The sequence below is a fragment of the Syngnathus scovelli genome, chromosome 17 (genome assembly GCF_024217435.2).
Source record: "Syngnathus scovelli strain Florida chromosome 17, RoL_Ssco_1.2, whole genome shotgun sequence".
NCBI lineage: Eukaryota > Metazoa > Chordata > Actinopteri > Syngnathiformes > Syngnathidae > Syngnathus > Syngnathus scovelli.
Window position 1 is genome coordinate 2,638,586 of NC_090863.1, and position 27,494 is coordinate 2,666,079.

At 49.0% G+C, this 27,494-nt stretch overlaps 1 protein-coding gene across 5 annotated transcripts; it reads right to left on the reverse strand.

The window, feature by feature from the left end:
* Positions 1-1,125: 1,125 nt before the first annotated feature.
* ptch2 (patched 2) lies at positions 1,126-26,982 on the reverse strand. Of its 5 annotated transcripts, XM_049746914.2 has the most exons (24): positions 26,202-26,971; positions 24,327-24,519; positions 16,182-16,371; positions 16,032-16,101; positions 15,860-15,951; positions 13,101-13,209; positions 12,939-13,025; positions 12,698-12,819; positions 12,073-12,220; positions 11,052-11,183; positions 10,807-10,962; positions 10,554-10,646; positions 10,350-10,475; positions 9,342-9,711; positions 8,932-9,250; positions 8,729-8,862; positions 8,192-8,334; positions 7,939-8,119; positions 7,578-7,858; positions 6,313-6,450; positions 5,876-6,018; positions 3,011-3,380; positions 2,468-2,927; positions 1,126-2,326 (listed from the first exon to the last, which is right to left on the reverse strand). In XM_049746914.2, the coding sequence occupies exons 1-24, from the start codon at positions 26,364-26,366 to the stop codon at positions 2,268-2,270; spliced, it is 4,281 nt and encodes a 1,426-aa protein (XP_049602871.1). In that variant the 5' UTR covers positions 26,367-26,971; the 3' UTR covers positions 1,126-2,267. The 5 variants fall into 5 exon arrangements, with proteins under 5 accessions (XP_049602871.1, XP_049602870.1, XP_049602873.1 ...); XM_049746913.2 differs by having other exon boundaries at positions 8,729-9,250; positions 26,202-26,970; XM_049746916.2 differs by lacking the exons at positions 24,327-24,519; positions 26,202-26,971 and adding an exon at positions 16,503-24,112 and having other exon boundaries at positions 8,729-9,250.
* Positions 26,983-27,494: the final 512 nt, after the last annotated feature.

A 27,494-nucleotide genomic window follows, 5' to 3' on the forward strand; every position in this document is an offset into this window, starting at 1 on the left:
GGAACAAACAATGCTTATGAACATACAATATATAAGTAAATAGTGCGGACATGCAAAATCAACTAAAAAACGATCATCATTGTCATTAATGTATTAAATAAAGATGGTATGCCTCTTTTCAATTCACGTCCTTCTGGTTTAAATATGGAAATAAACTTTTCAACATTTAAAAACCAAATTACGATAATAAACCAAACAACCATTCAAGTACATGCCTTAAAAAAAGTGCATTAAGGAACGATCAAATGTATTGTCCAGTTTGATATTCAGTGATGTAATAAGCAGTGATTCCGACCTTCAAGTTGTTACCGTGGTTACTGTCCCTTACTATTCCATCTTATGCAATGATACACAGTAGACTCACCTGCACAATGAATATTCTCTTCTCTGCTCACCAGCGGTCAACTCTTGACCGACCGACCGACCGACCGACCGACCACACAAAGCGGGTGCAGCATCCGTCAAAAGCTCCTCCGCAACACAAACACACATTTGATTTTGCAAGATAGTTGGAGACTTGGAACTTGAGCTTGGTAGCATGAGGAGAGCGTTTCCGGAGTTTGTCTTGATTGACGCAGCAAAACAATAGCAAGGCATTGTGGGATTTGAAGTATTAGCGCTAAATGCACCGTTTAATACCGGTGGCTCCGTTTTTTTACAACAATAATCTTAGGATTGATTTGGGATTGCCTCACGGGTCAAATATAATAATTATAATAATTAAAAAAAAGAATAAAAGAAAATAATTCAATCATTTGTTCGCTGCTCTCCATGATACAGAAGCTTTTCTCGGTCTGTTTGTCCATTATTTCACGTAGTAGATATGAAATACTTCACTACCGCAACCGAAAATTGGCAAAGACACTACAGTTTTTTTTTCCATTGAATTTATTTTTGTTAGTTAATTTTCTATACCAGGTGAGAGAACATAGCGGTCACACAAGGGGTTTCTTGAGCATAGTTTTGGGAAGTCACAGTGTTTTAGACATGGACAATGACGTAGGGGGAGCCATGAAGGAAGACTGCCCCCCCCACACCCCCCTCCACACACACAATAACATAAAAATCATTCCCCCTCCTTCCTAAATGCAAACAAAAAGAAAATCAAACTCAACAACAAATAGATATATTTATATATAATATATATTTACTCTTTAAAAATAGAACTTCAGTCTAAATACTAACATCTGTACAAACTACAAAAATAAATTTTGAATATAAATAATTTATATGGCATGACAACATTTTTTTTTAACTACAAACAATGCACGAGCTTCCCCTCGACCTCCTCCCGATTAACTCCTCCAGCCAAAGGTGAGTATGTAGGGTGAAATTATTTTTCCACAACAGCACAGTAGCGTCTCAACATTCTGTCTTTTTTTTTTAAATAAAAATAAACCAAAGCTGCCACTTGAAAAATACAGAAAAGCTCTTCCCTGCAAATGACACTGGCAGTGATGAGACCATTTCTGTAATGTAAGAACTGCAGAGAAAAAAAGTGGGAAAACAACAACAAGCACAAAAACACAGAGCTGCTGTCAAATGTGAATAGCTTATAAGTAACTCCATTTGGGTTACAACAAATCAAAAAGACTCCCTTATAATTCCCATTGTGTTAAATCAAAGATGCAGCCACAACTAACAACACCTTCAAGTAGACAAAACTGCAAAGGACTTAATACTGAGCTCAGGATTCTGCTGCACGGACATTAACGAAGAAGGCACAACGTTAAGAAATCGGTTAGATCTCACAGTACAATATTTTATATGTGTGTGTGTGTGTGTGTGTGTGTGTGTGTGTGTGTGTGTGTGTGTGTGTGTGTGTGTGTGTGTGTGTGTGTGTGTGTGTGTGTGTGTAATTGTGTGGGTTTAAGGGGGAGGAAGAGGGGCTACTGCATTTATTTTTAAGGCAAATCACTTCAAATGACTTTGTGTAGCAGCAAAAAAACAACAACATAATAATACCAATAGAAATAAAACACTGACCATGTATGTTCAATAACCTAATATCTTAATAGGATCTCACTCTGTGTGGACATTTTTTTACATATAGCACATTATTCTTCTCATTCTATACACTATGCTGCGGGGGGTGTCATGAAAACAAAACAAAACTTCCCCTCCACAAAAAAAAAACAAAAAAACTTTTACATGTGTATACCCAAAGTTATACAGTACTCTTTTAAATAGCTTCCCTCTTTTTTTAGTATTTAAAATATATACTCATAGAGTTACATAATGTCCTTCAAATAAATCCTATCCGGCCACTATGTCGAGTTTCCAGAGAACGGGTCTAGCACTCTGGCCGTCTGGATCCTCGACCCGCCTGAAAAACATGAGAGAAGAGGGAATTAGATTTTCACAAGCTGTGTGGCCGGCCACATGTTGGGATGTTTTTCCTTGAATCATGTGTGCTGAGATTTTCCTCTAATTGTTGCGAAGAAGAGAAAAAGTCACAAAATGTCACCTTGTCTGGTCGGTTGCGTCATCTGATCCTGTGAACAGTCCACGTCCCGGAGCGCTAAAGAGTCTCTCTTGTACGAGGAAAACTTAGTCCTCTTAGTGGCCTCGAAGCAGTCCGACTCAGTGTCCGTGTCGAAGCCTTCGTGCATGTAGCCCTGGTAGGCCGCTCCGGGCAGGGTCGGGTGCACCGCCACCGTCACGGAGGCCGTGGCCGTCACCATGGTGACGGGCCCCCCTGCTGTGGAATTGCTGTAGTTGCTGGGCCCTTTAGTCCTGTTTGGCTGAGACCCTCTGGGGCCGCTCTGGTAAGTCCGACCAGGCTGGCCAGGTACATTTTGCTGCTGCTGCTGGTCCCGCTTGGATCCATCCCAGCATGTCACCTGCGAGTTCAAAGACTGAGCGTTGTGCGTTGAGTCACTGGACGGTTCTGTCAGTCCTTTGCTTTCCTTCAGCGGCCTCACCACCTATCGCAGAGAACACACCATTTAACCATGTCGAAGAAAGAGTAGAGAAATATGAAAACGTGAAAAACGTAGATCCCGCCTACCGTGAGTTTGGGGAAGCTGGGATTCTTGCTGGCTTCCAGCAGAATGTGCGAGGTCGCAGGCGGCACGCCGTACGCGCTGCGGTCGCAGTACTTATAATCCTCCTCGCCCATCCCCGACGTGCTCGTCATCTCGGAGTAGTATTCCGAATCGGATGTCTCGGAGAAAGCCTGGCGGGGGTCCGCGAAGTAACCGTGATGAGCCATGGGCGGAGGGAGAGGTGGATCGGGCGAAGGCGCCGGTCGGCGGCCGCCGTCGTCGGATGCGGCCAGCTCGGCGGGGGGGCCCAGCATGGAGAGGAGGACCGGGAGCAGGACCAAGCCGTTGAGCATTCCCAACACGGTCAGGATGGCCAACACGGCAAAGAAATACCTGAGGAGGCAAGAGGAGAGGGACATTAAAGTCGGATGTACATGCAGCCATGAGCCAGACAAGCGAAAAGTCACAAAGTAGTTAGTAAGTGAGCAAACAGTTAGCCTGGCTTCTTCTATGACTCTTCGTCTACCTCGGGGCACTATGCTGCCTCTCTTAGGTCTGTCTTGGTACTACAAAGGATGAGAAGGGAGCGAATGCGATTCCCCCAAATCTTTTGATGCCGCCGTGGCTGTTGCCACAAGAACACTTCCCTCCCTCCGCGCTCTGTGTTGGTGTTGCGTGCGTCTCAGCACAGCTAAAGGGAGGAATGGGGGGGAGCGCGCCACAAGAAAGAACTCCCCGGAAAATTAGAGAGGAGTCCACTTAAATACTAACAGAATGCGGGCAGAAAGAGTCATGAGATACAGTAGGGACAATATGGAAACAAGCAACGACTATGATTGATTTTTTTTTAGGGTTCTCCCCCCCACCTCTGCATTAAAACATCACATAAGCTCAAGAAGGTGTATTCAAAGCCAAGCCGACACATCACAGTGAGACAGACCCATGCGAGAGAGCGCGAGGCCGACATCAGCAGGGGACCTCCAACGGCGTCTCGCTCTTCGGAATTCTGTTGTTTATATAAACTTTAATCTTTTCCATTCGCCGTTGGGGAGTCGCATGCACGTATGTGGAGAAGTGTGTGTACACGCGCACGCACGCGTGCCTGCTATGGACTGAATGCGCCGAATTAGGTGTGCTGTTTATTCAGTGTATCCCAAGGCCAGGAGATGTTTAGTGCAGCTTATTTACCTTCCTCTGGCTAGTCAGCTCCATCCCTGCCCCATTTGACCCAACCACAGGACCTCCAACAAAGATGGTGTCACTTTTTGTTCCCTCTTTTTTTGACTGCATTCAAGCAAATCCAAATTTGGAGTTGTGCGCCTTTAGTCTTCAATCGAGCTCCGGTACGAGTTGTTATTTTTTTCATGTATGCTCTGCTTGCATATGTTGCTGCTCCGTGGGTTGGAAAGAAACGCTTGTTTACGATGGCAATATTTAGAATGATGAAGCTCGTAAAGGTTCTCGTGACATGATTGAATGGTTTGGTTGCATTTTGTCAATTTATAATGTTTCATTTTCTGTTCTATGTCAGTTTGACAGTTGATGTCAAGAAAAAAACAAATAAAAAGCTTGCCGCTCACTTTACCAGTGCGAGTGAGATGGGGAGTACATGTGCTTTGAATATTTAACAAATGTATGTTTTAATACAGCTAAGTGTGTTTGAATATGTTGGAATGTGTTTAAAACAGGTTTAATACTATATACAAAAAAAATCCCATATTTTCACGTATGTGTCTGGACCCTAAGTATCCCGGTGATAAATTGGGCTAAGCTGTACATATTTACACCACTCCATCTGGATGCAAGGAAGCCACCCTCTGAGCACGTCTCCCCTCTCCTCGGCTTTCCTCTCCTCTCCTCGGCTTTCCTCTCCTCTCCTCTCCTCTCCTCTCCTCTCCTCTCCTCTCCTCTCCTCTCCTCTCCTCTCCTCTCCTCTCCTCTCCTCTCCTCTCCTCTCCTCTCCTCTCCTCTCCTCTCCTCTCCTCTCCTCTCCTCTGCTCTGCTCTGCTCTGCTCTGCTCTGCTCTGCTCTGCTCTGCTCTGCTCTGCTCTCCTCTCCTCTCCTCTCCTCTCCTCTCCTCTCCTCTCCTCTCCTCTCCTCTCCTCTCCTCTCCTCTCCTCTCCTCTCCTCTCCTCTCCTCTCCTCTCCTCCCTTGCCTTCCTTTCAGCAGACAAACAGTGCTTTTTATGTCACGGAGGCCCCGCTTGCAGTCTGTGAGCTCAAGGTTGCGGTTTTGGGTTCTGGGCCCGAGACCGCATTCAGCTGAAAAACATTGAGCTATTTGCCTTCTTTTTTTCCCCCCCACTCTGACCACGAAACACTGGTAGAAAAAGGGTGCACGCACATAAACAACAGGACAGCCATGTCTGTTGGTGGCCCACGCACAATCTAACGGCCTGACCGGTTCAAATTTAGCTCACAGTTTTTTTTTTTAACCATGGCACCCAATATGGAGGCGGGGAGCGCCAAACAAGATGATAGGAATTTTTACAGATTCCAGTGTGGATATGTGTGTGTGAGAGAGAGCGAGAGAGAGAGAGCGAGAAGGAGAGACACCACCCAGTGGGTAGGAGAACACTAGCATGTTTACGAGCAGCTGCTACACACCCTTGATGTTTTTCCCATTTGTTGTGTGTTCTGAGGTCAGAGAGATGGATGCATGGGCGTGTCGGGAGTGACAGAACCAGGTGCATGCTCTTTGCTATGTGCATAAATAAGGGGGTAACATTGGCACCTGCATACAACTTTGAGCCTTCCTATACGTAGGTGAGACAAGACAAGTGTCTCTGTCCGCATCAAAGAAAACATTGTCAAAAGGTGGATGGATGCTGTCTGATCTGTGCAAGTGCCAGTACATTGGCCATCTCAGAGCCACACTTGCATCTCACCTCATGATGAAGTCAAACTCGGAGCCCGCCAGCATGAGAACGCCCAGCAGGGTGGAAACGGCGCCGTCCACCACCGGGGCAAACATGTGCTCCAGAGCCACGGCCGAGCGCTTGTTTCTGCTGCCAATCGCTGTCAGGAAGCCCTGCCGCAGAAAAGGTGGAAAGGAGGAATGAGTTGCAAATCTTGCCGATTGTACAAAAACTGCCGCTCGCGGTGACGAGGCTTGGCGCTCGTCGGAATTCCTCGATTTGTTTGATTGAAGCTGTATGGAGCTAAAGGATGCTATCTTATATGTCAAGTAGGGCATGGCAACTGGATGGAATTTCCTTGATTGAAAACGAGGGAAATGAACAATCTGTATATGTCTGCCTGAATGGCCGACCACCCTTGAATGCCAACCATCGGACTGATGTGCTAACCACTAAATTCGACTCACCAGCGCAATGTGAACAGTGAACTCCACTCCGATGCCCACCGAGGCGATAAGGATGACCACGGGGATGGCGCTCAGCTTGATGCCGATCAAACCCATGATGCCGAAAAGCTCCACCGTCATCATGGCCAGGATAAACACCTGAAAACACACAGAAAGGGAAATTGAGCGATGGAAGAATGGAAGCAAGACGGCGTGAAGATTGAAGGTGACGTGAGGGACTCAGTTGAGCTCTTTTGCCTTTTCACCCCACCCAATCTTTGACCTCGGGGGTCTCTGCGGAGTAGCGTCAAATTACCCACACTAATACTTCTCCGTCCCACCGACTGCGCTTCTTGCTTTTCCTCCCACAGACAATAGCTCCCCTCGTGTGTGACTGCGACAGTCGCAGAGTTTGTGGTTATTAGTTCGAACGGCGGCAATGGTATTTGAAGCGTGTCAGAGAGGTTCAATCTTCTTGATACGGCCTTCCCATATCACGCTAAAGCTCGGATTTACTGTACTACGACGGGTACATAAACAACACCCCCGCTGGTGCGAGCATACATCAGAAGGCACTTTCGGAGAGCTTTTGATCCCGGCAGGGCCTCCTCGTTGGGGCACGGTGAAATTGCAAAATGCTAAAAGCCCTTTTACTGCTCCACCGCATACAGGCCGAGCGAAAGCTTCCAAAGGCGGGCGGATGCGTGGAGACTACACACGCATGTGTGTGTGTGTGTGTGTGTCTGATTTCAGTCCAATTAAACACATTCCAGCAGAAGCTGCAACCTTGTAATGCTCCAGTCCAGGCGGTGGACATGCATTTGTGGGCTGGGGAGGGGGGGGGTCACCAGCTTGTGTGTGAAACGTTTTCTAACAACTCAAGACTGTCTCTCTTTTTCTGGCTCACACATCTCTCTGATGGATGGGTCGAGCGGGCCAAGGTCGCGACTGGGCAGATCCGTCCTGTCCCCGAGCCTCTCCTTCTCCCTCTGACAAAAGCAGTGATGGAGTTGGAGGTAGAGGCTTTGGGAGGGCAAAGTCTTTCTGGCTCCTTTGCATTCCCTTTTCTAAGGCCGGCCCTGCCTACATTAGAATGACAAAGGTCCCCCCCTCGCATGTGTGTGTGTGTGTGTGTGTGTGTGTGTGCGCGCGCGCTGGCCCTCCGCAGCGCAAAAGGCCCCCCTCGGTCGGACGACGTTATTGAGCTGTGCCGCGCGGGGAGGAAAGGGGGCTAATCGTGTTGCTGAGGTGGAAAATATTCAAGGCGGAGGGAGAGGTGCACTCACAATGATGCCGGCGGTCCACGGGTTGAGCAGGAGCAGAGCGCAAACCAGGAAGGTGCACGCTAGCACCACGCTAATGGCCAGGAGGAACCAATGCCTGAGGCCGATGTACTGCTCCCAGAAGAGAAAGGGGTACCCGTTGGGGTAGTTGAACACACCCTTGCGGCTGAACTCGTCGCAGATGGCCCTCACGCTCTCGATGGCCTCCACAAAGTCACCGGCTTGCTGCAGCCCGTTTAGGTAATACGGAAACTGGGCGAACTCCAGGGGCTCCGCTGCCGGAACTGCAAGGATGAGGAGAGCGTGATTTAGTTTTTTTCCCCACTGCTTCGGAAAAGACGGCCAAATAGTGGCCGAAACTTACTGCGCAGATTCTCCCCCGTGGTGTCGTACTTGTCGTGGATCCACTCTCTGGGATGCGGATAAAAGTTGGCCTGGGAGGCGGCGTAGCCCAGTGGGTCGTTACTGACCCACACCGTCAGGTAGATGTAGAACACCTCGGGGGGGATAAGACCCTCGGCATCCACCAGTCGGCGAGACGTCAGCTACAAAAGGAAGGTTTGGTCAGACGGGATGCCAAGGAGGGAAAGCCTGGCACGAGTGCCGCCTTATCTTACTTGGCTGTAGTCAAAAGGCTCTTTCTTGGAGCCCGTTTGGATGAGGAGCTTGTACGCCAGGGCGGCGTCCTCCGTGCCGTTCCTGTAGCTGTCCGAGGTGATCCTGCCCGCCAGCCAGTCTGCGTCAAAAGCAGCCTGAAGACCTGTACATGAAATGATTAGCGCGCTTGTCATTTGTCATTTTATTTCTGCTTCGGTGAGCAGCCTTCGAGTGTGGGCGTAAACCAAAAAAGAAAAAAAAGTGAAAGATCACATTTCTGTTTCTGTCTGGTTTTGGGCAGCTGGCTTTGATTGACCTGTTAGCTATTACTTCCTCCTGACCGGGCCTCTGACATGTCCTAGCCTGAGGACACACGCACATGCAAAAGATAACCTCCGACCCCACCCTAATCTGTCTACTGCTCCACCCCTGAGCCCAGGTGGATGGGTTAGGGTAAACAGCCCGCATGAACTTTCTCTCACCCTTGGCAGCCATATTCATTGAGTACACCTGAAAAAACTGAGAAAAAACACCACAATGTAGTACGTACTAAGTACCTCTGAGCCAGTCCTGGAAGTAGTGCAGCCACATGCGGGGCAGTTTGCCGTCACTGTCTCGGACCACGGATCTGACAGAGTTGAAGGCGTTGTGGAGCTGGATCAGAAGTCGCTGCGAGCGGGCGTAATCGAATCTGTCCATGGTGACCAGATACATGTTGTAGAAGGAAAAGTATTTGAACTGGGCGTCGATGAAGTCGTACTCCTTTGTGTCGCGTGGTACAATGTCAGTCAGGTAGAGGCCGTCGTGCACCGTGGTGGTGCCGTACAAGCTGAGGCCCAGGAGGCCCAGGAAGAGCACGACCACCATGGCTTTGCTTTTGGGCTTGAGGAGGAGCGGGGCGTATTTCTCCCTGGCAAAGTGGGACAGGTTCCAGCGGAGGAAGGGGAGCGGGACGCACTTCTTGCCCAACTTGGAGTCCTCCACCTGAGCTAGCAAGTCCCGGGTAGAGCTGGAGGTCGGGGTGAAGAGCTGCGAGCCGTAGGGATCCTGCACGGGGGTGCCGGGTGTAGGCGTGATCGCTACGAGGGAGGACACACACAAGGAATGACATACGTTACGTGGGTGGGCCACCTCTGACAGAGCATCCGCCTGGGTTTTGACTCCGCCTACCTTGTGAAGCGGGAGGACACAGAATGATGGACGTCGGGCTGGTGGAGATTTGAGAGGTTGGCGGCAGGATGGTGACGATGTGCTGCCCGGCGGCGTCGCACTGCGTGAACGCTTGCACCGTGGTGGTGATCTGCGTGCTGGTGGTGATGGTGGAGCCCGTGGCGAACGGGCGCGAGGCCGGCGCCTGGCTCTGCTCGGGGGCGTCCGACAGCTCGTGCGGGGACAGGTGGATGACCTGGTCGGCGCAAGGGCTGTACAGGCAGCACAGGACGTCCAAGCGCTTGTCCTCGCGCCGGTGGAGGTCTAAACTGAGGATGGCGGGGAAGATGAGCAGCACCATGGCGAAGTTGAACACCACCACGATGGCCGCCTGGAAGGAAGGAAGGAAGGAAGGAAGGAAGGAAGGAGGGGAACACAATTACAATTTTTATCCCCCTCTGATCACAGTAGTCTATAAACAAGACAATATATGTACATAGTATATATATATATATATACGGAGGGAGAAAAAGAGAGCAAGAAAAAGATTGACATGTTGTTGTTTTTTTAACAAAATCATGGTCCAGAAACACTAAGCAGGCCAGGCAAACAGACCAGGAGGAAAAAAAGTAGAAGAAGCAGTGTGTAATCCCGGGAGCGAGTGTGTATTTGTGTGTTGCGGACCACCCACAGTTAAGTCACAGATCAGAGCAAAGCGCCTCGACGGCTCAGTGATATACAGAGCCGAGAGCTCCCCTCTAGTTCTCTCTTCCCTTTACTGTGGACTCTTCCACATTGCACACACATACAAACGTTTTACAAAAAAAAAAAAAAAAAAAAAAAAAAAAAAAGAGTTGGCGCTGTTGGGGCCATAAAAATTGGGAACAAAGGCTTTCCCCTGCTCTTGAATAAATGTCAGCTCTCTTAAGTCATCTCTTTCATTTTCAAAGTAGCCGCCAGGCTCTCGCAGCGCAATTGTTTATTTCTTTGCGTAATAAAAAAAACCCCAAAAAAACGGAAAGCGGGTACCTGCAAGGAGAACGCTCGCAGGGCCGGGATGGGCACGAGAGCCGCCATGAAAAAGGCAATCATGTTGTTGACGGAAGTCAGAGCCACGCTGGTGCCCGTGCGACGTAAGCAGTCTCCGGTCCGCTCCTGGGAGAGAACGCATCTTAGAGGAGAAGGAAAGACGAGGGGAAGGAGGGACGAGGAATGGAGTGGGAAGATAGATACCTTAAAGGGAATGTTACTCCCGGCCTCTGTGAAGGAATGAGCCAAGAGAAACATGTCATCCACTCCGATTCCAAGTGCCAGGAAGGGAAGCACCTGGGATGAGCAACACAAATAGTCAGCGCTGACTCGTTCGTATACAATATGGAAGCTTTGACAATCGGCCCACGGGAAGTACACGGGCCGGCCGGCTGAAATCCAAAGCCGCAGCCCCTTCCTCTTTCTTGAATAAAGTCGGCGTTGTCGAGGTGGTTACCTGAGTAGTAGCGGCGTTGAAGGAGAGTCCCAGCAGGGAGCAGAGACCCAGCCCCGCAGCGACCGACAGAGCCACCAGCAGCACGCCGGCCAGTCCCACGGCCCCCTGCGACTTGGCGCAGTCCCACCTCAGCATGGTCACGCAGGCGTACGCCAGCTAGCGAGTAACGCACGTGTGTCCAATGGTCAGTCGTGCATCCGAGCGAGCCAGAGACGGCGCCGTTTTAGTCAAACCAAATGGCTCACCATGAGCAGGTAGCCTCCAGCTACCCGTAAGACGCTGACATCGGAGAAGGACTTCATGATGTCGTTGAGTGTGGTGGTGGAGAAGGCGTGGATAGACTGGCTGGAATTAGACGGGATACTCTGGTGGACCACCTGAGGGATAAACAGCGATAAATCAATCCCACCTAAAATGCTTCCAAGTCTCATGTTTAGCTATTAGCATCAGACATAAGAAAGAAAAGCTCGGATGCCTCGACATACATTCTGCACCGTGTTTATTTTACATGAAAGAGTGGAGTACCATAAGCGCTCGCTTGTCCCTTTCAACAGAGCCCCCCCAAACGGGAAAAAAAAAAGCCCTTTGAAAGACAACACGTATGTGTGTGCGTTTCACATGTGCCGGTGTGTGTACGTACGTATGACAAGGGAGGAGTAATGAGCACAGATGCCAGAGGTTGTCGTGTCAAAGGTGAAAGAAATGGGGATCACATGACCGAGGAAGGAGGCCGCCGCCATGAACACGACTCAGCAATTTTTTTTTTTTTTTAAATTGATATCATCACCACTACGATTTAAACTCCGTTTGTTGCGTTGTTTTCACAGCGTGTTACTTTATTTATTTATTTCCCCCCCCCAAAACGTCTTTGGTCCGCCCTCCCACCCTCTCCCCTTAGTGGTGGGTGTCAGCTATCACAGCAACAGCTTGTTCCCATAATGAGGGCTCTGACAGTGAGAGACGATTGGCCTGCCACACACACACACACACACACACACACACACACACACACACACACACACACACACACACACACACACACACACACACACGCACGCACGCACACACACACACACACACACACACGCACACACACACACACACACACACACACGCACACACACATGCATGCTGCTCTGCGATTTGCTTACGAGGAACTTGACGGAATTCCAACACGAGTGGAAGAACATGGAAATATCTCCTCATTTTGCCGGCGTTCACACCAACGCTACTGTGGCGGAGTCTTGGAAGCAGAATGGTTCCTACCTCCACAAATCTCCGTTGCCACGACTCCAGGATGGCAGTAGCCTTTTCTTCATTCCAGTTGATGTCGTGGATCTCATAGTCGTCTTTAAAGTGCTCGTACAGCTGCTTTGGGCTCATCAACAGGAACATGCTTTGAAGAGCCTCCGCGCTGCAGAGAAGAAGAAGAAGAAGAAAAAAAACAGCGCATTAAATTCAGCTACACTACTGTCCTCAACGTTTACAAGTGCTTCTAAAAAAGCAGGTGTTGGTGTTATCTGCTGCATTCTGGGACGTCAGAACAAAAAAAAAAAAAAAAAGAAAAAAGAAAAAGTTCTTGGCAGCACTGTGGCGAGCGGGAGCGCTGCTCAAAAACTGATCGTAAATCAAACGTGGCGAGAGTGTAAATGGGACGGGAATCCTCTTTCATTCACGACTCTGCTAAACGGGCCCGAGTGGGTCGCAGTCTGGGCCCGCACCCAATGCGGTCAGTGCGCTTTTTCAGACAGAAAAGGAAAATGTCTCCTTGAGAGACCTGCTTGACTCTTTTCGAGTCATCGACTTTTATTCAGCTGAGACGCACAAGCTGCTGGGCTATACCTTGAAAATAAGAACTCCTGTGCGGATCGAAACTTCCAAGCTTACTTACCTCATGAGAGCGTCCTGGGTGTTCTTCACGCGCCCCCCAAGGATCAGCTCCTCCTGCCAGTGCATAAACTTCCGGCTAAAACCGTGGCAACCGCCTCGGAGGCGTCCGGCAATGTCAGGAGACTGCAAGGGACAAAGAAACACACACGGTGAGCCACTTGGGTGGTGTGGTGTGGTGTGGTGTGGTGTGGTGTGGTGTGCTCCCTCCCGGTGAATGATGGGCCGGGCGGGTTCATCCGTACCTCCAACTGCTCTTTGTTGGGAGCACTGAGAGGGCAGTCAGGATCTGACGGGTCCAGACAAGGCCGGTTCATGTAGGCGTGGCCCACCTGCGAAATGACACCAAAAGGCTCAATACGTACAACTAGTCACGGAGATCCTATTAATTAGAAGCCAATTCCCACCTGGGCTTTGTCCAACATCTCCTTAAATCCTTCCAGGGACGTGAACTGACTCAGTTCCTCCATGAGCTTGACTGGATCCAGATTCATCCACTGGATGTCTGGCATACCCCTGCGGAGCAACCACTGACGATCAACACGCACCCAAACACATCCCGAGTGCTATAAAAGCAAAGGCTTTGTGCCCTCTGTTTAAGGAAAAACTCTTTGAGTCGTCCGCATGAACGCTGGCTGGCTGGCTAGCTAGCAGGTTGGCTGGCTGGCTGGCTGGCTGGCTGGCTGGCTGGCTCCCCTCCCCTGGCTAGATACAGGATGAAATGGCCGTTATTATCCCATTTCACACTGCTACAATGCCCAAGGCGAAGGCAAGCAGGGTGGCTTCCATTCCTCAATGCCCTGCACCGAGTCATAAGAATTACCTCTGCCTCCCAAACATCTTGATGTGTCTCACAAGAGGTCAAAATAAAGTCAAAGGTTCAATATGAGAGAACCTCAATGCATCAGCATTTGGAGGCTATACTATATTTTTTTTCTTCAGACAGAATTCCCAATAAAAAAATAACTAACGGAGGAACAACTGAAGCCCCGCCCCTCATCCTCCCTGCAAAAACAATTGATCATAAATAAATAACAACAGATGCCAAGAAGGCAGAGCGGGGCACATTGAGAGCACTTGGCCCTCTGGAGTGGAGTGGACTGGAGTGGAGGGGAGTGGAGTGGGGAAACATCAACAAATTTGCTAAGAAAGCTCAGCCGTATAGTCTCTTTTGTAAATGAAGCAAGCGCTCAATTGAAATATCACTTCTGGCTCTGGAGAAGTTTTGGACAAAAAAAAAATAAATACCCCACAGACTCCACTGTTAAGCATCTTGTTGCCTCTCCGTGTCTTTCTCCAGGGACTTGAGGTTTGAATGCGGCCCATTTTATTTGTTGGACAACTTGGGGAGCTGGGAGCGCGGGGGCATTACCATGAGAATGGCGAGTGTTAGCCGCGAGCTGACAAAGCCGGGGCACCCCCAACCCTATTTACCTCCCTCCCTCCTTCTTTCCACCGGGGCCCCTGCACTGATGGACACTCACTCGTAAAGTGAAAGAATGCTTACCATTGTCTGACCCAAAGGGCTCCCCTGCCACCGCCGCCACCATCACCCCGCCCTCCTCTCTACCAGCCCACCATCTCAACCTCCCTCCCTCCCTCGCCCGCCTCACTTTCTCTTTTTGAATTTCCCTGTCAGGACAGCCCCCCCCCCCCAACTACAACCCCGGCCAGGCCCTAAAAGAACTCTATTACTGACCGCTGCTGTCAGTCACAACACCCAATGACAGCCTGACTGTATCTTTCCATCCAAAGTGTAGTTCAACTTATGAACAGCCACAGTCTGCAATGTGCCTCCAGAAGTTGTCTGCCATGCCAGCAAAATTAGAGTTCCAAAAAAAATATATACTACCGTATTTGCCGGTGTATTGGTCGACCTTTTTCGATCCAAAATCGACCGGAAAAAAATCGACCTCGACTTATACACCGAGTCATAAAATTTAACTTCGTATTCATCGCTTCAAATGTGATGGTAACCAAGGCCGTTTCTCATGCATGTCATTGTGCGTTGCACTTAGAAAATTTGAACCGGGCGGCGTGCGCGAGTGCGCGGCCCGCTGGAAGTTGAATGAGGCGCCGCGATCTCCTCCGCGGTGCTTATAAACAGCCGATCCGCTCGGCGGGGGCTATTTTCGGCCACTTGGCGTGTGCGCACGGCCTCCCGGATGTGCCGGGCGGGTGCGCGAGCTCGCCGGCCGCTGGAAGTCCAATGAGGCGACGCGATCTCCTCCGCGGTGCTTATAAACAGCCGATCCGCTCGGCGGGGGCTATTTTCGGCCACTTGGCGCGTGCGCACGGCCTCCCGGATGTGCCGGGCGGGTGCGCGAGCTCGCCGGCCGCTGGAAGTCCAATGAGGCGCCGCGATCTCCTCCGCGGTGCTTATAAACAGCCGATCCGCTCGGCGGGGGCTATTTTCGGCCACTTGGCGCGTGCGCACGGCCTCCCGGATGTGCCGGGCGGGTGCGTGAGCTCGCCGGCCGCTGGAAGTCCAATGAGGCGCCGCGATCTCCTCCGCGGTGCTTATAAAGTGCCGATCCGCTCGGCTTGGAGCTATTTCCGGCCTCCCGTTGGTGCCGGGCGGCGTGCGCGAGCTCGCCGGCCGCTGGAAGTCGAATGAGGCGCCGCGATCTCCTCCGCGGTGCTTATAAAGTGCCGATCCGCTCGGCTTGGAGCTATTTCCGGCCTCCCGTTGGTGCCGGGCGGCGTGCGCGAGCTCGCCGGCCGCGATCTCCTCCGCGGTGCTTATAAACAGCCGCATGCGCACGGCCTCCCGGAATTTGAACACATTTCGTCAATAAATTTCGCATATTGAATTTTGAAGTTTAATATAATGCAACAATTGAGCTCGACTTATACAAAGGATATATCATAAAATCGTAAATTTCCGTCGAATTTTAGGGGGTCGACTTATACACCGAGTCAACCTGTACACCGGCAAATACGGTATATATTTTTGTTTTTACTATATATTTGACTGTTTGCATGATGAAAAATAGATAATAGCATTAGTTAGGCAGAACATTAGTTTCATCCGCTGATGTCACTCATCAACTTCAACTCACAAATGAAAAAAGATGCATGAGGCAATAAGTGCCTATTACAAACAGAGCCTATAAAAAGTGTGTTTAAAAACATGACGGACGGCCTTGAGTATCCCAACACTTACGGTAAATAGGCGGACCCTCCCTGTAGCTTGGCCCCTTCCCAAAAACAGTCCAAAGGGGTGATTATCATGCAAGGAAATAGCTTGTCAATCATCTGGGGATTGGGGAGAAAAAAAGAGATGAATATAAAAGATGAAAGTGATCCAAATGATAATAAAGTTGACTAAAACTTACCCTTTCAATCATGACATTTTCAATGATGGGGACTCCAGATTTATAGCATATTTTATTGAGATCCCACGACCTGTCAAGCCCAAAACAAACGAAATCATCTATTTTTATCAGACAAAATAAAAGATATGGCTCATAAAGTTCTCCACTTACTTTCCAAAGAGTGACACCTGCACCTTGCTGGCAGACAGTGCAGCCTCCATGTGCACCAGTAAAGCTTCCTGGGTAAGAATGTTGGTGCCTTCTTCTTTGGGGGTCTGGATGAGCATCTGGGAGGTAAATATGGACTCCTCGCCTTGCTTCTCCCTGGTGTAGCGAAGCTCCCGGCTCACCCGACTACCAGCTTTCAAAAAAAAAAAAAGAAAACCTTCATCTTTTGGATTTTATACATCAGTGCGGGCATCCATCAATATTACACATTTGGCCCGAGCGGACAAAAGTGTGTTGATATATTTTGCACATGAACGCACACACGTGTGTATGGAGCAACGCCCTTGGCCCTCGCCAGTGTTGGTTTTGAAGGCACTTCACACAAGGCAGCGTCTGGCCAAGAGAAATGACTAATGCAGCTTCACATTGGCTCCTTCTGTGAAACAGATGTGCCCTGTTTGAAAAAAAAAAAAAAAAAAAGAAAAAGTCCCCCAAACCCCCACATCCCTTCACCATCCCACTCAGCATGGCAGATACCAACCACACGTTGAAATACATGACAAAAATAAGATCCAGTGTTCATCTACATTGAGGGAATAAAAAGCAGAGACACGAACAAAATGTTGGCAATTCATCCAGAAGGACAATTTTACAAACAAACATTCCCAATCAACTATTAGTTGTGATAATTGCTCCAAATGTCAAACTACCACAGTATAGCGCCAACTACTGGCGAGGGGGACTTAGTCGTGTCTGTTTGCTGTGCAGACAAGTTGAAGATGAAAGACATAAAGGCAAATAAAGTCAAGTCAATGGATTTGATTAAAGATGCCGCGTCGGAGAGACGCCGATGAGGAGGAGAGCGAGACGAGCAGGGGATGAAAAAGGGTAAGAGGAATGCTGTGCTCTGTGCTTTGTGTGTGTGCGTGCGTGTGTGTGTGTGTGTGTGTGTGTGTGTGTGTGTGTGTGTGTGTGTGTGTGTGTGTGTGTGTGTGTGTGCACTATATGTGCTCCAGCCTCCTAATTACAGGAGGTTGCCCTGAAAAGAGTTTGCCAGCTGGGGGGATCTGTGCCTGTGCCAAGTGGACATGAAACATGCCGCGCCGGATCACAGAGAGCCCGTCTGCCCCTCTTTCGTTGTCCCGCTACATGACAATGCTGGGAGGAGATTGAGGGGGGTGGGGGTGGGGGGGGGAGATGTGGGAAACATGAGGGAAAAGTAGCTCCTCCTTAATTCTAAGTCTTGTCACTGTTTCACGGCTTTGCCCTCAATTCTGGGCTCCTTGCAATAGTGGAATGGAGTCCGAAGCCAGGGTCTGGAACGTATCCCTGCGTGATAAATGAAGGTTGACTGTACACCTCCCCTATGCAGTCTGTAATTGATGGGGAGCAAAAGAAAAAACAAACGACCAGGAACGTGTGAGATCAAGTTGGACCTCGGGGAGAGCGGGAGGGAGGGGGGGCTTGTTTGGTGGTGGTGGTGGGTTCCAATATTCCTACTCGGCACTTTCAAGGCTTTAATTACGAGCAGGGCCGGAGGATATCGCATCACCACGTTTATTTGCAGTCGCCGGTGTGGAGCTCAGCGCACCCCCGCCCCAAATGGACATTCCTCCTTCCAATGTTGACAAAGACTTTTTCATTTCGAGACAACGGCAACAGTCAAAGTTTAGGTCATTTCCTCACAGATCACGTTTGGTATAATTGGCGCTCACACAAGGAGAAGTGGATTTGTCGTTAATCCTTATATTTTCCTTTTGGTGGTTTGAAGGCCCTCTTGGAATTGTTTGTTATTCTTCGGAGGAATTAATCACGCTTTCTGAATATTCTGAACTTGCAGTATAATGTCAACGTGCGATTGCGGACATCCAAAAGAGGATGCTAACCTGTGGTTATCTCCTAGTATGTAAAGACAAAGTGGAACCTCTCCCGCTGACATCTGTTCAAATCATTTTTGACGTTTCGTACGTTAACGTCTACAGCGTCGAGGTTTTGATCCCAACAGGAACTGGGTGGCTTCGGTGAGAGAGACTCTGGCTCTGTAATTACAGGCCTCCTGAAGTAAATTATAGCTATTTGTGTCTCATTCCTCCCATCTGGACCACCCAGGCTGTACGATCCGCCCTCCTCTCTCCTTCTTGCCTTCTCTGTCTCTCTCTCTCTCTCTCTCTCTCTCTCTCTCTCTCTCTCTCTCTCTCTCTCTCTCTCTCTCTCTCTCTCTCTCTCTGTCTTTCCCCCGGTCCGGCCTCAAACACCTCAACTTCACAAACCGCCGCGCTCGCTCACTCCTGCTCGGCCCCAGATGGACCACTTGTCTTTTCTTTGAGTCTCCTCTCGTCTTTCCACACCGTGCTGCCACCCACCCCCCGCCCCCCCTCTCAAGCCGTGGACCGCAACCTTAAAGAGACCGTTCTTGGAAAATGTTCTCCTCAGAGGGTATTTAAAAAAAAAAACACCTTTGAGTGAGGAGACTGGGGGTTGTAATGCCCAAGTAGATGCTTGTTTTACTACAAGGGGAGTTCAACTGTTAGTCCATGTGTGATTAAAGATGAATGAATAAAAGGTGCCTTGAATAACATTGTCATTCCGTCTCTGTTTTGACCAGAGTTACGACACTGACAAGGTAAAGCCAAATGTCAAAAGAAGGCCCCGCCGACATGGCTTGGTGACTGCGAGTCATACGGACCTGATGTTTGGATGAACGTGTGTGGCCGGCCCGCCTGCCGCCCGGCGTAAACGCTGGACTCAGTCATTTCCTCTTGTCGTGACCCTTCCCTTCCCCTTAAATCTTAGATTTCCCAGACTGAAGGAAATATAGCTACGAGGCTTTACGGGACAGACGGAGCAGACGCAAGCTATTCTCTTCTACTCTATTCTATTCCATTGTCTTCTCTTGTCGTCGGGTGGCGTACAGGCCCTCGTCCCCCGTTCCGGGCTACGCTGGGTCAGGCCAGGCCACCTTCAAAGTTCAGTGCGGTAGATTAGCTGGATTAGGGGGGGCCTCTGAAAGGCCCCATGCTGTTCTGGAGGAAGACCCGAGAAGAGGAGGGCTGAAAGTGACATGTGGGCTCTTTTTTTGGGGGGTTGTTTTACCTGCTCCACAAGTGCCATGCGAGCGAGTAGGGATGGCTATTTGAGCACATCAAAGACAAGTATGCAATTCGGAGTTCGTGTTTTCATGCCATTGTTGTATTTAGAGGACAAATGCTAACGTTAGCACAGCATGGATAATGTGTTGATAATGCGTTTGTAGAATGTGAATTAAGCTGCAAAATCTACCCGTTTTTATGCATTCTGGCCATTTTGCAACTTTCTGTCGACTGAAAATGACATCAGAGTTGCTCAGGGCTCAGAAAATGGTCATTCACAACTCAGCTTGCGAATGTCACGTGACCAAAGTTAGAAAACAGGTGCGACTAGTGGGTCCACACACAACATATTATTGTAAAAAAAAAAAAAATTGCCGTTGACTTCCTCTTTAATACTATACAGTTATTTATTTTATTGATGGGAATTTGGGACCAGACCGGTCCAAAACCAACCTAAATATCATATAATTCCGTATATATTTGATTTCTATGAGATAAAGAGTGAAAAGAAATGAAGCATCCCTGTTTCTTTTCATGCTCAAGTGCACTCTGGGTGGTACGGTGACCCCCAGTCCAGTACACAGCCTCACGCCCAAAGTCAGCTGGCTGGGATGACACCAGCTCACCCCTGACCCTACTGAGGAAAGAGCATAATAAAAAATGGATGGCTGGAAGTCACCTCTCTTGCCATTTCAAAGACACTTTTGGAGCTAGAACCAGGAGCGGACCGGTCCGGCCCGGTCCAGCCTGCCCGACCGACTGTGCTGCCCCGAGCAGACGGCTCCACTCCCGATGCAGCATCCTTTTGTTGTCAGTCAAGCCTTCCATTTCTTTCAGATGTTTCCCAACAAACAGCAGAATAAAATAAAGCGGGAGGTTTTTTTTTTTTTTTTCTCTTCCCCTCGTCCCTCTTCCTCACAACAAAAAGCAAATGGACCAAAACGTTCCCAGCTTGTAAAACAATGCCAGACTCTACTGTGGGAGTGGGAATGAGAGGCTGGGAGGGGGCGCAAAAAAAAAAAAAAAAAAAGACAAGCTGGCACTAGCTGGCTTACCTACAGTGCAAACTTTTTATCTCACTCTATATTCTACTCAGCTACGGTTAGATGATGTTAAAATTGGCAGAATTCCACCCAACGAAAAAAGCGCTACCTGTATGTGAGAAGAAGTCGTTTCCAGTATAAAAAGACTTCAGTTTCACTTCCAATCTATTCACATGTGCCAGCGGCGTTAGCCACTGCACATAAATTTCCAGCGGGGCTGGCATTTCGGCACTTTCCATTTCCATATGTATAGGCTTGCCTCTGCTAATTATGCTAATCAGGCCCAGTGTTGGCCACAGTGAAAAATAGTCACATTAGACACTCCACTGACCGCTAATACTGCTTAATGTGCGCTTGAAACATACATTCATCCCGGCAAATTTTTCCACGTTGCTGGTGAAAGCAGAAATGAATTTATTGAGCCAGGCAATCATTTCTTTCTTTTTTTTCTTCTTCTCTTACAAGTGCCAAGACAGCAACCAGTCTCCCTGGACATCTCCGTTTTATACGTATGACAAGGATGTAAAGACAGAGGGAAATAGCGCAAACTCAAAGGTGACTGCTGGTGTGGCACGGACAAAGACAAAAAGCGTCGGCCAAAGAAAAGGAAGGGTGACACCGCATATTGATTGATATTTCATGATCCCGCTTTTTGCTTTGTAGCCTTTCAAAGAATTGTCCATTTGAGAACCGGGGCCTCATTAGACTTATGTGGTAAGTATCCATCCAAGCATGTTCAGGGTCGCAGGTGAACTCGGAGCAACGGCGTATTTGGATATAACGGGCTCATCGTTTTTTGCCAATTGTATACTGTTGTTGGTTGGATGGCATGACATTGACGTTTACGCATGACACCATTCAGATCGATTCATTTTTTTATCAATATTTTTGCTGTGTGGAGGGGGGCGAGAAAGGCAAGGCGTGACTTGAGCTGAAGGATGGAGTGTAAAAAATAAAGGTGGGTGTTAGTGGGGGTTGAAATAAACATTTGGAGGTGACCCAGGTTGACTCGGCTCTTTGTTTGTTGGCTCTACCAGTGAGGTCCCAGGCCCTGAGCGCTGGGAGTTTATTTATCTAGCTGGGGCACCCAGCGCGCACTATTCACCTTGAATAATGCCTGCCCAAGCTAGCTCCCTTTCTCTCTTGCAACTGGCTCGCTGTGTGCGCTCGCTCACATGAATTGTAGCATTTACCTGCTGTGGTTTGTTTACAAAGGAGGAGGAGGATGGGGTGGGAGTTCATTTGCGTTTTCTCGTTCTCTTTTCTCTCATCAAGCCTCATTTGGGTAGCGCACATTGCTGCGTTCTGGAGGCCAAGCGATCCCACTCCTCTCATCCTTTTGATGGCACATGCCGGCCCCTGCGCTCGTATTTGGACGGAATCACTGAGGCTTTTTTTTTCTTTTTTTTACCGCCACAGATGTGTTTTTTTTTTCAATAGCAACACCTCACCAATGACAGGACTTTGATGCTCGAAAAGGAGACAAGGCAAGGCAAAAAAGTGTCAGCAAGTCATAAAGTTGCAGCCTTCCTGTCTCAACCATTCCCCTCTCCCCCTGGGTGTCTACTCCCATCACTCTCGTCTTCCTGCATCTCGCTCTGTCTCTTTTTAACGACTCCCCCCTTTTTACTCCCCTTCCCAAGGACAATACTGGCTGGGTCACACGTTGCCAAGCTCAACGATCACACTTGAAAGGAGGGTAGTGATTATTTGCAGTATGCAAATGTCCTTATATGCGGGATGTCATATTTTCTCTGCGGTCTTTAAAATCCCTCATCAGACTAAACACCCTTATTCTACCACAGGTGTGAAGACCAAAAGAACGCTCATGAAGGAGGAAGGAAGGAAGCCAAGTCACAAGTCGGGCTGTGTACGCAGAAAGGTGACAATGTACGTGTGTGGCGTGAGGACAGTTGTCAAAATAACACCGCGCCGTGCCGTGCCGTGCCATGCCGTGGAGATGATGACACCTCTGCAAGCACATTGTTTTAACATATTTGCACAGGTCAAAGTTGATGGTTGTTGTAAAAAATGGCATATATCTTGCCTTAAAATCCCAATATTTTTTCACTAGCGGAACTAGAAGGGGGGCGTTGGGGGCACTGGCCCCCTCAAAATATGTATTTTTTCCTCTCCATTGCCCCCCCATTCAGTGCAGTGCTGATTTTGCATCCTTTTAAGCATTTGAATTCTCTTTCAAAGAGTTTGTACATGACTTTTGACTCCATATTATTACAATTGTCATATTCAAGGCTTTGCACTGACACAGCTATTAGTCTAGATACGCTCATACATGCCTCTCAAAAGGGTCCAATTTCCAAAGAAAATGATGGGTGCGCTTTTGTCTTGCGGTTTGCGTGCGACCGTGTGAGTGTTTACTTGATTTTGTGCGTGCGAGAACTAACCTCTCCTTGTCCCACAATCACTTTACTCTCCATTGAGGCCCCTAGCGGCTTTGTGAATGGGCTATTGGTGGAAACAAGGCAGGCAGAAACTTTAGAAACATGGCCACGGCCTCTTAAAGGCACAACATCCCTTTTTAAGCATCCCACCACTCACTCACTCGCTCACTCACACACACACCCCACACACTCTCCCTCCTCATTGCCCCTTCCTTCCTTCCTTCGTTCAGTCCCACAGCAAAACAACTGGCACACAAACGTCTAAACATCTCTTTTAAAAAGCACGTCTTGGCCAATTAGCTCAAGAGGTAATCCGAACGAAACCTTGACACTATTAAGAAGTGAAAGGAAAAATAAACAGGGACTTCTTTTTTTTTTTTCTTGCTGCTGATAATGACTCAATCTTGACCAATAAGGCTCAAAAGGTCTAAATTGAACAATGACATATCACGAGCGTGCGGCTCCTCGGACAGCTCCGCTCAGGCTGACACGGTGGGCCCAAAAAGGCCCTATAGGCTCTGTTTGTATTCACCAACTGCTGTGGCGCTTTTAGAGCGTGCAAAACAGGTGGGTAAACTTCAGCTGCATTCACTTAGATTTTTTTTTTTTTTCTACTCATGAAGGAGGAGGAGGAGGTAGGGCAGGAGGCGGTGCCTTGCCTGCCTCGCCTCTTGTTGAATGGAATCCAAGAATAGTTAGGGACCACACAGGGAGCCATAGAGGAGGAGGGAGGGAGGGATGCGGGGGGAGGTGTCCAACACCCCCGGTACCCCCCCTTCCCTCTCAAAGATGGCTAACCATTCACACAGTCCATCTGCTGCAGGGATCAGCCGCGGCACTGAAAGCCTGGGTGTTTAAAAGGAATTTTGGCCAGTGTGAAAAACCAAATAAAGCTGTTTCTGCCCCTGAAAAAAAATGAAATAAAAACGTGCAGATAACTTTGACCTAAAACCCAGCAGCGGACGGCCGGGCGGCCGGCCGGCCGTCCGGCCGGCCATCCTACAGAGAGCGTGTGAGGTGCGACATGGTCACTTTCCACTGGACGGGCTCCCTCCCTCCCTCTCCCTCCCTCCCTCCCTCCCGTTAATAGACGCAGATGGAATCGTTCCGACGACATAATTGCACCGACTGTTGATAAATGGTGGCTTGATGCAAATTGAGTCGGGTGCATTGTTGGAGTCTCAAGCGGCTAGCTGTCCAGAGCGACATGATGTCAGCTATGGGCTCCATCCATATCCAAGACCTGACCGACACTGAGCTCAGAGCCCGGCTTGAGAAGATTCTCCCATTTGTGTCGAATCAAAAATAGTCATTGGTGACGTTCAGTAATTCTACTGATATTCACAGCGTTTCACATAGAAAACTTGACTTCACGGCTGTGCTTACGTCATGACCATACTCATGGAACTTGGTGGTAAACGAAAGACCTCCCTGTATTTTCAACCAAACGGCATCTGTTAACATGTGACACCAAAAGTGCCGCCTCAATAAAATCAGATGACACAAGCTCAGTGTTGCTGTTCAAGCCCCAAGTGGCACCAAACAACTTGGAGAGCAATAAATGAAGGCACGGCGGCCTATAAAAAAAAAAAAAGAGAACAATTCCAAACTCACCTTCCACCCACAGCTGTTCAATGTCCGTCTCGATGGCGGCAACTCGGAGTCCCACCGAGAGGGCGCCGAACACCAAGAGTCCGATAAAGAGTACCTTCCCGCAGTGCCTCTGGATGTGGCAGCCCAGAGAGAACAGGAAGGCCTGGAACCTGGCACGGATCCACAGGGGGGCTTTTTGACCTACCGCCTTCCCCTAGGATGAGAGAGAGAGAGAGAGAGAGAGAGAGAGAGAGAGAGAGAGAGAGAGAGAGAGAGAGAGAGAGAGAGAGAGAGAGAGAGAGAGAGAGAGAGAGAGAGAGAGAGAGAGAGAGAGAGGAGTCAGTCAATATTATGATACATACCGTAAACTAGAAGGCTGATACGAAAGCTTCCCAAATTCTGTGTCCCTTATCAATGACAAAACCATCGCGCGGCCAACAAGAATGTTTACATTTTCATATTTGTGCTTATCTGTCTGTATTGAATTTTGGGTGGGCCTGTATGGTCAGCTCAGATTCTGGCTATATTTTTGGTGTACCAGTACATCCCTAACATTGTGATACCATCCATCTTCTGTCACTAGCCAATCACAGGGCATGATTATTGGACAATATTATGTACAGCACATTTGCAGCTCCACGAGATTTTTTTTTTTTTCCTTTGCGTGAGTTTTGGAGCAACCCCTCGGAACCCGGCATCCATCGAAGCTGAGGTCGAATCTCCCATCCCATCCCATCCCATCCCATCCCATCCCATCCCATCCCATCCCATCCCATCCCATCCAATCCCATGAGGCAACGCAATTGAAGAGGATTGGAGGGCCAAGATCAGGCCTTTGAATGGCTTCAATTAACACAGTAGGAGGCACAAACGTTCCGCATTAATCAAGCAGATGGCTAACTTTTTTGCATATTGAAAACAAGCCTGCAAGTCATCTATCTTGCTGGATGGCGCGCATATTTGTTTAAAATGCTGCTTGCGAGCGCTGCAACTGTCATCGCTGTGTTTTTTCCTCTCCCCTTCCTCCCCTTCCTCCCTCCCTCCTCTCTGCGGTGCTGAAACACATCCAAGCATCCGGGCGGTCCGAAAAGATGCTTTGTCAGATCAAACTCAATCAGTGAATTCCTTCACAGGACCCACCGCATTTCCAAAGAAGAGCCTGGCGGAGCCCACCACGCTGCTCTGACGGCTTGCCTCCAGCCAGAAACACACGCACGGATGTGTGACGTTATAACAACACGTTTGCATTTTACATTTCTTTGGAGCGGTCAATACTTGTGGATACTTCTAGCAAATGCTTACTGCTTCATCACAGCACACCTTGATTTGAAGTTCTCTGCACAGGTGCTGAAACAGGTTTGGCTTTTCAATGCAGTTCAATCATAGATGAGACTTTAAAGACTTTAGTTCCTAGAGAGCTGTGTGCTATTGGGGGCCCCAGAAATGGACTAGAGTTCAGATAAAAAAACACCCCCAACTGACAACAAAAAGTCCCGTAATTCATGTAATGATGACAGATTTGATGTGATGTCAAGATTAGAGTCTTTGGAAGATGGCTCCAAGAGGGCTGCTTTGGGAACCCCCGTATAAAACCCTCTAATTGGTCAAAGTGAACTCACTAAAAAGTCCATACAAGTGGCGTCTGTACATACGTGTGACTTGTGGAGGTTCTGGGACCCCCACCTGAGGACTACACACTCCTTAAACAATGAAGGTCCTTCTAAACAAGATCCCTTACTGTAAATTCATTGAAGTGAATGATGAAACAGTTAATGACTACCTGCACTAAAAAGTCAAACTTTGTCATCCATATACATGAGACTTTGCAGACCCCAGCAAAAGCAAGAAGAAGAAGAAAAAAAACGTGCCCTTGAGAATCAAATCCTGGGTGATCACCTTTGAGATGTGTTTACGTGCGAAAGCGGCATGGCAGTAACCGCTGGGTGTCCGGAGCGCGTCGGCGGCGGCTGCGGCTGCGGCGGGCGGCCGGGACCGCGCGTAGCTCGGGGGTAACTCTCCAAAGACGCCGGCCCCTGGTGGGACCCCGCTATCCGAGGCCATGGTCCGAAGAGGCTTGGGGGGCAAAGCGACACACAAAGCGGCTGCGAATTCACAGAGCGCCGCAGTAATCCGACATGGGAGAGGAGCGCGTCCGGCACCGACGAGTTGCAAGAAAGTGTCCTGCTAGTCGAACGAGTCGCCGCCAAACTCCATCCCAACATTATGCGCCCAAATCCGTAAAGATCCTTCAGTCGTCATTCGATCGCGGACTTGTTCAAAACACGCACATACAAAATAAAGTCGTTGGGGAAAACCAAAAGCAAAAAGTGCGTCTCAGATCGTATTGCTGGGAGTCGTTGGAGCAGCGGTGATATCTTTCTTCTTGCTGGTGGTCGCGCGTCGCGTCGCGTCACCTCACGTCACGTCTAGCTCCGATCGCGCTGCGGCAACGTTTGGACCAGCTCGCCTCTCGGCAAATCCTGAAAAGGGAGCTTTGATGGAAAAGTGCCGCAGCTCCCATTGGCCGAGGAAGAGGCAAATTACTTTGCAAACATCGCCTATTATTAGCTGCTAAGCAACAGCTCACCAAAGTGGAGAGCGAGCGAGCGAGCAGTGAGGGAATGGAGTGAGAGCGAGAGAGGCAGAGAGAGAGAGGCAGAGAGAGAACGGAGACCACCCAGGCTGCAGCCTGGGCTGGAAGGGGGAGGAGGGATGGAGAGAGAGAGAGAGAGAGAGAGAGACCGAGAGAGAGAGAGAGAGAGAGAGAGAGAGAGAGAGAGACTCTTTCAATAAAGCCCGCACACGCACGCTTGGTTGCTGACTGCATGCTTGTGCACATTACTCCCTGTTTGTACACAGAATTCCCAGATTGAAAGCTCCATGTTAGTGGACATTATTCCAAGTGGAGCCTATTATTCTTGGTCATGGTTCCCTACAATTCCGCCTTATCATTCTGTTACTTTCCCCGTTTTACTTCGATCCAATTTCACAACAGCTGTTGCCCTAACAACAAGCTTTACAGAACGGAAAACATTTTGTACTCGATATTACTTAGTCTTGTTCCAGTTATTCTGTGGTTCTGCATTGCTGTACTTTACTCCATATTATTTCCTGTTTGTTTAGACTATTCCCTCTTATTGTTTCATGTTTGTGAACATGAAACCAACAATCCCTACATCAGCATTTATG